The sequence below is a fragment of the Tauraco erythrolophus genome, chromosome Z (assembly GCF_009769465.1).
Source record: "Tauraco erythrolophus isolate bTauEry1 chromosome Z, bTauEry1.pri, whole genome shotgun sequence".
NCBI classification, from domain to species: domain Eukaryota; kingdom Metazoa; phylum Chordata; class Aves; order Musophagiformes; family Musophagidae; genus Tauraco; species Tauraco erythrolophus.
Genome location: NC_141496.1, coordinates 14,591,100 through 14,604,797, shown reverse-complemented (window position 1 = coordinate 14,604,797; position 13,698 = coordinate 14,591,100). Strand labels below are relative to the sequence as shown.

At 42.9% G+C, this 13,698-nt stretch overlaps 1 protein-coding gene across 1 annotated transcript in view; it reads right to left on the bottom strand.

Annotated features, from left to right (window-relative positions):
• The window catches only part of SPEF2 (sperm flagellar and cilia associated 2), an 86,534-nt gene extending 73,153 nt beyond the window's left edge, over nt 1–13,381 (bottom strand). Inside the window, exons 1-6 of the mRNA XM_086629245.1 lie at nt 13,324–13,381; nt 12,404–12,506; nt 5,712–5,964; nt 3,823–3,993; nt 1,050–1,190; nt 11–42 (exon numbers count right to left, since the gene is read on the bottom strand). Of these exons, the coding sequence (XP_086485371.1) occupies nt 11–42; nt 1,050–1,190; nt 3,823–3,993; nt 5,712–5,964; nt 12,404–12,506; nt 13,324–13,381 (758 nt within the window). The remainder of the gene's footprint in view (nt 1–10; nt 43–1,049; nt 1,191–3,822; nt 3,994–5,711; nt 5,965–12,403; nt 12,507–13,323) is intronic.
• Between the last annotated feature and the right edge of the window lie 317 nt (nt 13,382–13,698).

Here is a 13,698-nt window from a genome sequence, read left to right as displayed (position 1 = left end):
TGCCATATACTTCTCAAACTTTTCAATCTCCTTGTATGTATCCTGAAGAAATAACACAAAATTTAATGTTTCTCTTCACAAAGTATCCTAAGGAAGGTTTAACAGACCAAGTATTTAGGGAATTATTTTTATGTCATCCTAGTAGAACAGAAATGTTTACACTGAAAATATTTTAAGCATCAGCTAGACCAAAAAAAAAGGGCAAGACTATTTCATTCTTCTACCCCTCATTTCCTTCCCCCATCCCCTTTTCCTAGCTATACCTATGTCCACCAGTCAGAAATTCCTAACATTTTGCAGCTATTCATTCCAATTTTTCATAGAACTCTAGTAGCTTATTAATTGCGACCATTCAAGGATTTAAAACATGATATTCTAGGCTACAGTCCGGTTTAGATTTAGTAGCTTGAATTTAGCCCTGATAGTTACTCATTTAAATGCATCTGTCACAGTTATGCAGTTGTAAAAACTGGTAATATTTGCACTCCTGATGACAATACAATCCACGAACTGTAAGATTACAACCCAAGTACTCTTCAGCAGTCAATAATACAGATTTTTTTTTGTTATTTCTGCATTGCCATCATGTTTTGATCTGATCTAAGACTATTGTAAATTTCACCTGTTACTAACATTTTGATAGAGCAGACAGTTTTATAGTGTGTTACGAAAGAGTTTGTACATTATGGTGCAAAACTTCATCATGCGCAAATAAGAAGGAAACATTAATGCTCTTATTTCACATATTTTATTCAGTAAACTAAAACTTAAATACTGTCAGCAATTAAATTAGTACCTACCTATGGTATTTAGTCAACAGGAACTTTCTCTTACATCAAAACAAACATACAAGGTAACAAATGCAGAAACATAATCACACCAATATTTAGCCCAATTTTCACTGGTTGAGTCTACTATATAATTATAACAGTTACACAGGCAGCTTTTCAATGGTGCAAGTACAGTATTTGTAAGTGCAAATGCTCCCAGAAATCATATATTTTGCAAGTTCATATAATTAACAGTATAAGAATATAGATTATAGTTACCTTTGCTTCTCTTTTCATCTCTAACAATTTTTTGGCTTCGATAGCTTTTATAGTGTGGCTTGGTGGCGGCTTTGGAATCTGTATGATGGCTGCTTGAATCCTGGCCATTATTTCATTTTGTCTCCTTCTTCCTATGTAATGCTGAATATTCAATATCTTGTGTTCAGATACTTGAGTTGAAACAAAATACACAATATGGCCCTAATACACTACCTATATATCTATGAAATAAATGTAATTAAGTCATTAAGAAAAAAATCTTCTAGGAATAATGTAGAACAGCTTATCAGGCTCCAGGCTTGAGTAAATGACATTTCTTTCTTTTTTTTTTTTTTGTTTTGGGTGGACCATTAAAATGCCATGAAGGCAAAAAATTCTTTATCTTTTGTCCACAGTTAAACTTTGTCTTAATATTCTCACCCACTGTACTCATAAATCACCATTTTAATATCAAGAACTAGATGTTGTAAAATGCATTTTAAATTAAAGTAAATTAAATTAAAGTATCATTCTATATTCTGAATAATTTGACAGCTTAGTGATATGCTAATATATGTTCTTCATATTTGAGGATGAAGACATATTTTTAAAGTACCATTATCTAAAAATGGTACATCTATATATGCTACGTCTGCATTAACACATAGTGCAGTGGAATAAAGGCACAACTGCAAAGAAAAGCACTTTGTGCTCAGGTGCTCAGTGCCTAACAGGCATGTAGGTGCTTGTACAAAATTTTAGCACTCGTATGGTACCTGTTTCAGGTCAGAATCCAGCACAGAAATTTAGAATATCACCTTCCTGTTACAGACACTGAGAATACCATTAGGTAATATCACTGCTGAACAATGAGTCTCAGATGGTCAATGGTTCAATGTCCACGTGGAGGCCTGTGACGAGTGGTGTTCCTCAGGGGTCGGTACTGGGGCCAGTGCTATTTAACATCTTTGTTGGCAACATGGACAGTGGGATTGAGTGCACCCTCAGCAAGTCTGCAGATGACACCAAGCTGTGTGGTGTTGTGGACACGCTGGATGGAAGGGATGCCATCCAGAGGGACCTTGACAGGCTGGAGAGATGGGCCTGTGAGAACCTAATGCAGTTCAACAAGGTCAAGTGCAAGGTCCTGCACATGGGTCGGGGCAATTCCCAAGTACAGGCTGGGCAGAGAATGGATTGAGAGGAGCCCTGAGGAAAAGGACTTGGGAGTGCTGGTGGAGAAGAAGTTCAACATGAGCCAGCAATGTGCACTGGCAGCCCAGAAAGCCAACCGTATCCTGGGATGTATCAAAAGGAGTGTGGCCAGCAGGTCGAGGGAAGTGATTCTGCCCCTCTACTCAGCTCTCGTGAGACCCCACCTGGAATACTGCCTTCAGCTCTGGAGTCCCCAACACAAGAAGGACATGGAGCTACTGCAAGGAGTCAAGAGGAGGGTCACGAAGATGACCCGAGGGCTGGAGCACCTCTGCTATGAAGACAGGCTGAGAGAGTTGGGGCTGTTCAGCCTGGAGAAGAGAAGGCTCTGGGGTGATCTTATAGCAGCTTTCCAGTACCTAAAGGGGGCCTACAGGAAAGCTGGAAAGGGACTTTTTACAAGGGCGTGTAGTGATAGGACAAGGGGTAATGGATTTAAACTGAAAGAGGGCAGATTTAGGTTAGATATAAGAAAGAAATTCTTTACATTGAGGGTAGTGAGGTACTGGAACAGGTTGCCCAGAGAAGTTGTGGATGCCCCATCCCTGGAGGTGTTCAAGGCCAGGTTGGATGAGGCTTTGGGCAACCTGGTGTAGTGGAGGATTTCCCTGCCCATGGCAGGGGTGTTGGAACTAGATGATCTTTGAGGTCCCTTCCAACCCTAACCATTCTATGATTCTATGATTCTATGACCACGAAGTAACAAACATTTAAATTACACTATTCAAAAGTGCACTACAGATACATGCAGTTAAAGGTAGAATTGAGTGGAAAAAAAGGTTTTTCACAAAAAATCAAAGATAGTTAAAAAGTAACTAAGTAATATACCAAGATACTAATAAATTCTCTTTTAGAATTCTATTTTGAATATTGCTTGTATTTTTTTTTCCTAGATACATGAAGGGACTTCTTTTTTTTCATTCTTGTTCATGCAGTGGTAATAGAACAGCTAAATAATAACAGCAAGGCTCTCTCCCTTTAATTAGCCACAGAAAATGCATCTCAAATTAGTGAAATTCATTTTACATTGTGGTTCAACATCCCGTGGATAGTGGGCCAGTTCCTCTATATAAACTACAGGCTGTACGTCGGATGAGTGTTCCTATATCTTAAGAAATTACTTCCTCTTTTTTACTTTATCAGAACAGCTACACAGAGCTACAAGATCTTCTGAGGCCATACCCACTATAGGTCCTCTTCCCTAGATCTTTTTCCTGCTTTTGAACAACACTTCAACTTCTCTTCACAAATGAAGAATGTCACAAACTTCTTTTACAAGGACATCTTACACACAGTTGTGAAATTCACACTTTGTCTTCAAATCTAAAGATATTTTCCATGCATGACAATATGCACATACTCTCAGTTTAACATTAAGTGATTTTTAAATATTAATGCTTTAAGGGTCTTATAATAGTATTCTACGTATTGATTGCCATGCATACTCCTTTTCTTTGTTTTTGTATAAACACAACTGTGTGGCACAGAATTAACAAGCATTCACACTGCCTTTAACTAACTAATTATCTACATGATCTTCAGCAAACACTTCTTTGGAAGTCTATAAAAAGTTAGTCACCTTTTCAACGTCTTGGGCTCTTTGTTCCTTTTGGAGCTTCTGAACTTTCTGCTGTTCTGCAATACGTATGCGAGCTATTTTATCTTCTGTTGCCTTAGATTTTACTTCAGAATGCTCTGAAATCTGCTGTAGTTGCAAATCAGCCTGACGTGGTGTTGAAGTTTTCAAATGCTAAAATTAAACATCAAGCAATGAAGAGTCAGAAACTGTAAGAAACATACTTAAATATGTTAATTTTGTAAAAGTCATTTCAAACTGTGTTTTCCTGTGTTAATGTATGCAGAATAAAATCTAAACATGGTCAAATATTTTTCAGAAAAACAGGACTAGTTCCATTGAAAAGAACATGCAGATTTGAAATTCAACAATGCCAAACTTTGTTCAGTTTGGAGAAAAAGTGGCTGAGGAGTGATCGCATGGCTCTCTCCAGCTTCCTCAGGAGAAGCCATGGGGAGGGAGGTGTTGAGCAATTCTCACTGGTTTTCAGTGACAGGACACGTGGGAATGGTTCAAAGCTGTGCCAGGGGAGGTTTAGACCGGACATTAGGAAGCATTTCTTTACTGAGAATGGGGTCAAACACTGGAACAGGCTTCCTAGAGAGGTGGTCGATGCCCCAAGCCTGTCAGTGTTTAAGGGGCATTTGGACAACGCCCTTAATACCACGCTTTATCTTCTGGTCACTCCTGAATTGGTCAGGCAGTTGGACTAGATGATCATTGCAAGTTCCTTCCAACTCAAACTATTCTATTCTATTCTATTCTATTCTATTCAAACTGAAATACAGAAAATTTAACATAAACATAAGAAAAAAAAGTTACTAAATGGGTGATAATTTGCCCATACATGCTGTGAAGTCTCCATCTTTGGAGATACTCAAAACCCAACTGAACAAGGTCCTGAGCAACCTGCTCTAGTGGACTTCACTTAGAGCAGGGGGGTGTGGATTAAGTGACCTGCAGAGGGCCCTTCCAACCTCAACTATTCCATAACTCAAATGCCATTATGAACCTATCTATTGACAAGAGCTACTCTCAGTTGCTTTATCTTCTTTAAGCTATCCCTGTATAGGTGAAGGGATATTTCGATTGTTTGGTACTATCCTTGCACTCGTTGGTAAAGTTTCTGCTTTTAGACTATTTTTCAGGAAGCATGCCAGAAAAAAAAGAAAGTGAAATCTCACCTAGCTGAATTTGATTCATGATATATAGCACCTTAAACATTGCTCATCCTGGTAACAAATTATGGTCTGCGCATGCTCAACAGTACTGTTGAAGACAAGAAGAATGTCCTTAACAGAATCTACTACATGATACTGACTTCTTTTTAGATACTGTCTTTCCCCTTTGTTTTTTTCCTCTGCGTATTACTCAGCATATGGTTACCGCAAGCTGGAGTGTAGTATAAATATATGGAGAGATGTGCAACAAAAGGAGCCAAACCACTGTGGCACAAAGCTCAACACAGTCATAAATAGGTTTCCTGGAGGGGAAATGAGTCTAAGTTGACATCTAGACTGCAATACAGTTTGCAGTCTGTACTGATCAAATGAGTAAAATGGCAGTTGCTGAACAGCTACTAGCCCTTGTTGCTATACGTATTTAAAGTCTGGAGAAAGCTTAAAAACAGAGCAGGTAACACAGTAGGAGCCAAAACAAACGAGCACAAACCACAGGTGATTGATGCTCTCATGAGTTACAGATAAATGATGTAATCCCACTGTCCATGTACAAGATATAGAAAAGTACCGCTTCTTTTCCATGCAAGTATTGGGTTTTGAATAAGAGATTTTAAAAGTGGGGAGGGGAAGGATGCAACATGCTTGAGAGGTACATGTATATATGATAACTTTTTTCCTATCTATTTATATAAAATAGGCATAGTAAGTTACCTCTTGATTCAAAACACTTTCAATAGACTTAAGCTTTGCAGTTGCTGCAGGTCTCATTGCTTCCTTGGCTACTCTAGTGAGTTTTGCCTTTCTCTTCTTTTCTAAAGCAATATACAATTCATATAAAAGCTTTGTTGCAGCCCCATGCTGTCCTGTCATGATGTCTTGGGCCACGTTCTCATTAAACTGTACACCAAGGAGGTGAAGCGTGGGCTCCAGTCGAGAAAAATTGTTAAGTTTCGCATTTGCAACCCTATATGATTAAAAACAACAACAAAAATCAGAACATAAACTTATTTTCAATTTCAACTTGCTGCAGTAAGCATGGTCATGACATTTATCTCATACCAAGATACTCTGTCACTTGAGTTCACAATAGTTCCTTCACATGAACCAACAAGGTTTTGAGGTCAGACGAGCTACAGCATAATTCTACAAAAATGACCAATTTTAACTTTAGATCCTCTGGTAACACAGTATTCACCTTATTCTTAGATGAAACAGTCCAGGAGATCATTATTCTCATTATAATAGTCCATGCCTTATTTCTTACACCATTATACATAACTGCAGCTTACAACTATTGAACGTTTTTCTGCCATTGAGTCAAGGTTAAGGTGAGCCCTATTGCCAAAAATCACCTCACATGCATTGAGAAGCTGTGGCAATATCACCTCTTAACTTTCTGTTCTGTAATCAGATCAGATGGAACTTCTTAACCTTGCCTCGTAATATGAAAATGTTGCAAATCTTATTTCAAGATCATTGTAAGAATTCAGGGAAAACTACAATATTTTATTTTTCAAGTACGGACAGCCAAACTGGAAAAAGTTTTCTAGTAGTATTCCTTTTAAAAAAGTAGTATCACTTTCTCAATTATTATTGCCTTACTTATATGTACAAGAACTGTACAATATAAGCAGCTACTATAGTGAAGTAGACCTTGAGCAGTTAGTCACAATGACTCACATTCTCTTCTGTTAATGCCTTCTAGATTACAGTTACCTATCCTAAAAAAGGAATCTACATTTTCCCCACCACCAGTCCAACAGGTATGCTCTTGCCTTGCACTGTGCTAAAACATATTAAAGTGACACCAGCTTAACAAATGATCCACAAATAATATGCTTTTCATTAAGAGCACATTCCAAATTTTAAAAGTGTTACTTTATAGATATTAAGATGGATTAGGCAGGTTCACGTTCCTGAAGGACTCCAGGACCATACAATGACTAATACACAGTAATAATTGATTTACTCTGCAGAAGAAATACCTTGGAATTGAGAAAACACTGTCTCAGTTCTCAATAGTTGTCAAAAGATCAATGCAAGTAAGTATTAGAACAGAAAATAAGGAGGAAAGGTGAAAACATCAAATTATCTTTATGAAGTTGAGAAGTACCATGGTAAAGAACACCACATACAGTCCTCCTCCCTCTCATATGCCAGAGAGTCCCAGAACCCAATAATCATCAAGGCCTTTCTCTCGGCCTGCTCCAATACATCCACGTCTTTCTTGCACTGGCGAGTCTCGAACCGGACACAGCACTTCAGAAGAAGCCTCACCAGTGTCGTATCTTCTTAATGTGATCCAAGGTGCTATTGGCCTTCTCTGCTGCAACAGCATATTGCTGGCTCAGGGTCAACTTGTTCTCCTCCAGGGCCTCCAGGATCTTCTTTGCAAAGCTGCTTTCAAGACAGTTGGCCCCTAGCTGGTACTGAAGGCATGGGGTTTTCCTCAACAGAAGCATTTCGCTATGCTGAACCCAAGGAGATTCCTGTAAGCACTTTTCTCCAGCCCATCAAGGTCCCTCTGAAGGGCAGGACAAGCGTCTGGTGTATCAACCACTCCCAGTTTTGCATTGTCTGCAAACTTGCTGAGGGTGCACTCTGTCTCAGTCACACAGGTTGTTACTGAAGATGTTCAACAGTATGGGGATCAGAATCAGTGCTTGGGCTACACCACTGATCACTGACTGTCAGCTGCACTTCACCCTGCTGATCACAACCCCCTGAGCCTGGCAGTTCAGCCAGTTTTCAGTCCATCTCACTGTCCACTCACCTAGTTCATACTTCATCAGGTTGTCTAGGAGGACATCAAGGAAGACAGTGTCAAAAGTCAATGTAAACAGCATACACTGATCTTCTCTCAACTGCTGAGCCTGCCAGCTCACTGTAGAAGGCTGCCAGGTTAGTCGGGCATGATTTCCCCTTCATACATCCATGCTGACCACTCCCAATTGTCTTCTTGTCCATAACATAAGTTGGAAATGGTTTCCATTGCTATTTGCTCCATCAGTTTCTAGGGACTGAGGTGAGGCTGACTGGATTGTACATCCCCAATTCCTCCTCCCTGCTTTCCTTGAAGAGAGGAGTGGCAGTTGCATTCTGCTGGTTCTAGGAATCTCTCCCAATCACCAGGACCTTTCAAAGAATACTGAGAATGGTTTAACAATGACATTGGCCAAGTCTGTCAGCATGTGTGGGTATATGACACCAGGTCCCATGGACTTGTGCATTTCCCATTTATTTAAATGTTCTTTACGCCGATCCTCCTCCAGCAAGGGTGTCTTTCTTGCTGCAGACTTCCCTGCTAGCCTCAAAACCTTGGGATTTCTGAGTGCGAGTTTTACCAGTAGAGCAGACCAAGACAAAGAAGGCATTAAGTACCTCAGCCCTTTGCATGGGAGTATTCAAGAGTCTGAGAGGGAGATCGCTCAATGGAGCCATACTCTGCCATTTGTGGTGCCCGGAAGCCAACTCAGTGTGGCCATTACAGAGGCAGGTCCTGGATCTGCATTATGCCAGAAGGAAGGCAGAACCACAATGGATAAGGAGGGGTGTAAGAAGGTTACAGCGGGCAGTCGTAAGAGAAACCCCTCCTTACCCTCTAAGGTACTCTAACAGAATAGGTACAGTGGATGAAGCACATGATGAGACAGAGGAGGAACCTGAGCAAGCAGTCTTGCCAAGGTTAGAGAGACCAAGCCCTCACAAGAAAACCTGCATTAAGACCACCACCAAGAAGAAACAACAGTGAGTTATGGTCATTGGTGATTCCCTCCTGTGTGGAATGGAAGCACTCATTTGCCGACCGGATCCTCTTTTCAGGGAAGATTGCTGCATCTCTGGGGCCCGAAGTAGGGATGTCACCACAAGACTCAAAAGCCTAGTACAACCTTCAGACTACCACCCATTCCTGTTCTTTCACATGGATACAAGTAATGTCACAACAAAAACTCTGAGGTCAATCAAAAAAGATTTCAGAGGCTTGAGAAGAACGCTAAAAAATTTGGGAGCACTAGTAGTGTTTTCCTCAATGTAAGCACTGTTGTTGTTTTTTTTTCAGTGGGTCCTATGTCATAGCCAGCAGTAGGCTTACATTTCTCTAGTCTTCCTTTTGCTGTGGAGATACCTGTAAAAGCCCTTCTGTTTGCCCTCCATGTTCCTCACCAGTTTTGACACCAAATGGGTGTTGGCTTTCCTAAAGCCATCTCTGCATACTGAGTGTCTCTGTGTGCCTCTGGGTTGCCTGACTCTGCTTCCGCATCTTGTATCCTTTCGGTTTATGAGTTTTGTCAATAGAACTTTATTCTTCCATTCATGCCTTCTGCTGCCTTTGTTCAGTTTTCTTGACATTGAGATGGATTATTCTTGAAGGATATGATCCTTGGAAGAAAAAAAAAATCAATCAGCTGTCCTGGACACCTCTTCTCTCCAGGACCATTATACGCTGGGTTTTTCCAAGCAGATCCCCGCGTAAGTCAAAGTCTGCTCTCCTGAAGCCTAGGGTTGGAATGTTGCCATTTAGCTTGTTCTTTCTTCTCAAGATCACGAACTCCACCATCTCATGGTCACTGCAATCAATGCTGTGCCTGACGTCCCTTGTTTGTACATACTAGGTTTAGTAGAAAGTCTCCCCTCTTCGGGTCCTCAATCACATTTCTCAGGAAGTTATAATCAATGCACTCCAGTAACCTCCTGGACTGCTTGTGCCTGGAGGTGTTTCTCTTCAAGCGGATACCAACTTTGTTAAAGTTTCTCATTCAAACCAAGGTCTGTGAAAATAAGAATTCTTCCAGTTGTCTCAAGAAAACCTTATGAACTTCTTCCTGCTCAAGTGATCTGTGGCAAACAGTGACCACAGCATGACCCAGTTCGGTCTTTCCTCTAATCCTAACTCATAAGACCTGAACTGGTCATCATCCCTCCCAAGGCAGAGCTCCATGCATTTTCTCCGCTCTCTCACACGAAGGGCAACTTGTCCTCACCTTCCCTGTCTGTCCATCCTAAAGAGGCTATATCTAGTCATGGCAGCACTCCAGTTGTGTGAGCTATCCCACTGCCTGTGATTCCAATGATATCACAGTCCTGCAACTGTACACCAGCCTCTAATTCCTCCTGTTTGTTCCCCATGCTGCTTTCATTACAGGCACTTCAGAGAGGCAGGCAGTTGTGTTGATTTACCAGAAACAGTACGAATGCTTCTCCCATAATGCTGTTTTCTCAGCACTTCTATAATTGCGTACATACATTCGAGGTGGGCCACCTTCTGCACTGTTTTGCCCCTCTCATTCACATCATCCTTCTCCTCCTGCTTGCTGGTCTAGGCTATTGCTTCCTGGCTTGTTTGAGAGTAATCAACTCCTTGTCTCCTCATTCCTAGTTTAAAGCTCTCCTCACAAGATTTGCCAGCCTGTTGGCAAACACGCTTTTTCCTAACTTGGTCAGGTGGATCCCATCTCTTCCTAGCAGTCCTCCATCTTCAAAAAGGATCCCACGACCACAAAAAACAAATCCCTGCTGTTCAGAGCAGCTGCACAACCACTTGTTGTCTTGTAGAATCTATCCACTCCTCATCAAGCCCTTCCACCTCACCAGTAGAATTGAGGAAAAAACCACCTGGGTGCCCATGCCTTTTACGTTTACCTTCAGAGCCACTCCAGGTCTCTCTGGCGGTATCCTTGATGTCTACAGAGAAGAGCAGCAGAGGTAACAGTACAAGGGCTGGAGGAGCCTCTGCAGTCCTCGATTCAACCCCCAGCAATTGGCAAACCTCCCTGATTAGCATGAGGTCAGCGGATGGGCACCTCCGTCTCCTCCAGAAGAAAGCCTCCCGCTGTTATCACTCAGCCTCCTCCTGGTGCTCCTGTGTGGTTCAGACTTTGCCAGCTTAGATGCTTTGCTGCACAGAGCCACCAGCCTCTCATTTGCTACCAAGGCAATGAACCTTTTCTGCAGCTGTGGATCAGTAGGTGGAGCAAGAACCTTCATTTCTTGCTAGAAGTCACAAGCTGCCAGGCATCTCCTTTTCCCAAGCCAACAAGCACAGATTCTGCCTGGCTCTCCCTCAGCATAGCTGCAAGTTCAGGTTCCTGTATCTACAGTGTCTCAGAGAGGATCTAGTCAATCTGTTTTTCATCACTTGTGACACTAAACAGTCTACTGACCTTCTGCAGCAGCTTGGCTTGGTGACATAGATCCTCCACAAGCACACAACTCACAGGCAAAGCTGCCACCTTCCTCTGCCCAAAGCTAAGTAAAGATTCTGGGCATTCCCTACAGCCTGAGACATGGAGAATCACCTGTCTTGTCTGGAGAGCAATCTGAATTGAGGCCTCTGACGTTCTGAGTAGTTGGTTCAGCGGGTACTGGGGATCATGCCCTGTCATGCATCACCACCTTTGCTGAGCAGGCATACACTATCTCAGCTGAGTTTCTAACCTCTTCTGGCACCTACGGAAGTGCATCTTCACTAATGGCACCTCCCTAATCAGAAGTCAGCTAGAGACAAGACCTCAAAGTACCCTTCTATCAGGAAGAGTTGACAGAACCTTTTAGAAGCTGCTAGAGTTTGCTAGAAGTAAAAGCCTCCTGAAGCTATCCTTTCCCAACAGCAGCAGGCACTCTGAAGTTCCTCAAAGAGTTACCAGGAGCTCTCCAACAACCCTAGAAATTCCTGAGAATTTCTGAGATCTAGAAGTCCTAGTAGCAGAGCCCAAAAACTGCTGTGCAAAACTGCTGTATTTACTGACTGCCTTTCTTAGCTGCGCTCAAGCTGCTCTCCGACGAGTTGGTGGGACTTTGTTAGGAAAGGGTATAAACAAAGGAGAAGTGCAAAGAACATAAAGAGGTTCTGAAGAAACAGGAAGAGGATGTGCAGCCTGGCACACTTGATATACATGTGCACCAAGGTCTGCCAAAAAGGAGCAAAAGACAAGGAACCCCATGAACTGCATCACCAACATACCAAGCCTCACAGATCTGCACAAGACTTTTCAACTTCTTGTTTTTCTGTTCTTCTTCATTGTAGATATTACACCAGTTTACTCGTAAAACGCATCTCCACCATTTTCATTTTAGTGAAGAGGTAATGGTCACCACCACACCACACCTCTGGATTCCTGGCTCTACACAGCTCATGGGGACAGTGTCAGTATCTCCAGTCTTAGAGACATCCTTGGAGGGCTTGTTGAACTTCTGATCTAACCTGCTACTATCATAGTTACAATCAAAATGCGTAATTTTCTTGAAGTAGTATGATTAATCTCTCTGCAAATACAAAGCTAATCAATGCATCAAATACAAGTAGCTTTTGACTTAGTGATAAATGATTCAAATCTTGACAACTTCTACATGTTTTTCCTACTCTGCACTAGCAAATCTTAACTGAAAAATAAATATGTACCAACCTGCTCTGTGAAAATTGATTAAAGTCATCCTGAAGACCATATTTGTGTAGAAGTTCTCCTAGGAGGTAGCCAGTAGAAAATTCTTCTGAAAATGATCCTGGAACTAAGTTCATTTTTTTGTTGTGGGTTGTTTTTTTTTTTAAAAAAAAAAAAAAAGAAAAGAATTCATACATTAATCTTAATAGGACTCATTATAATTTTTATAAGAAAATTAAGCCCAAACTTTATCCAATAATTCAGAGGAATTTCAGGAGATTGATCTAGCAGTAACCAGCTTTCAAGCCACAAATAAATCTGCTTTCAGTGTAGTTATTTTGTAACATAAGCTTTACGCAGTCATTTAATTCTCATTTTCAGTGTTAGAAAGTAAATATTTTAATAATTGTCACTACGATCATGGCAATATCTATAAACGATAATGACTAAATTTTCTGTAAAAAAAAAAGCAAATAAAAACAAAGCTAGCTGTAATGTGCTTCTCTTCCACGGAAGGTTGCTCCCTCCTTGTGGAACAAGTGCTTCTCCGAAGCCAGGACGACACCTGCCATCCAAAGCAAAGCTCTGCTTTGCAAACATATTAAAATGTTTTTATCCTCTGGAGTCCTTATTAGCAGATGAAGCTTGAGCTCCTCGTACCGCCTGAGAGCACTTGCGCCTTGAGGAAAACTAACTGCACCTAGAAGATCACTGTCTAGCCTATGAAGCTTAAAAATGTACCTGGGAAGGCGTGGTACCTGGACCTGAGGAAACGGGAGCGCTCGTCGGCAGGTCAGCGGGAGTTCGCCCCGGGAGACAACCCGCCGCGGCCTTGGGGCGGCATGGCGACCTGCCCCGGCGGGGCGGCAGCCCCCCGCGCTGACGGGCGAGCCTGCTTCCCCCCGAGCCCCCGCCCCTCCCAGCGCGGCGGGGCCCCCACTCACCCACGCGCCGGGAGAGCTTCACCTCCTCGTTCAGCCACTCGCACAAAATCTCCGACATGACGGGGGGCGGGGGGGGGGGGGCGGGGGCGGGGGGGGGCGGCGGCGGCGGCGGCGGCGGCGGCGGCGGCGGCCCTCACGACCGCCGGGCGCCGCGTCCCGTTGCCACGACGACCAGGCCCGGCGCGTGCGCGCTGGGGGAGGGGGGGGTATGTCAACCCCCGCGAGCGCGCGCGGCGCCCCGGAGGCCGCGCATGCGCGGCAGGCGGGGCGGGGCCGCGGGTGTGGCCGGGGCGGGGAAACGTGGAGGAAGGTGAGCGCGCTGCGAGCAGGGGGGTGTGCCCGCCCCCGCGGCGGCCGGCCGGTCCCGCCGTCCCT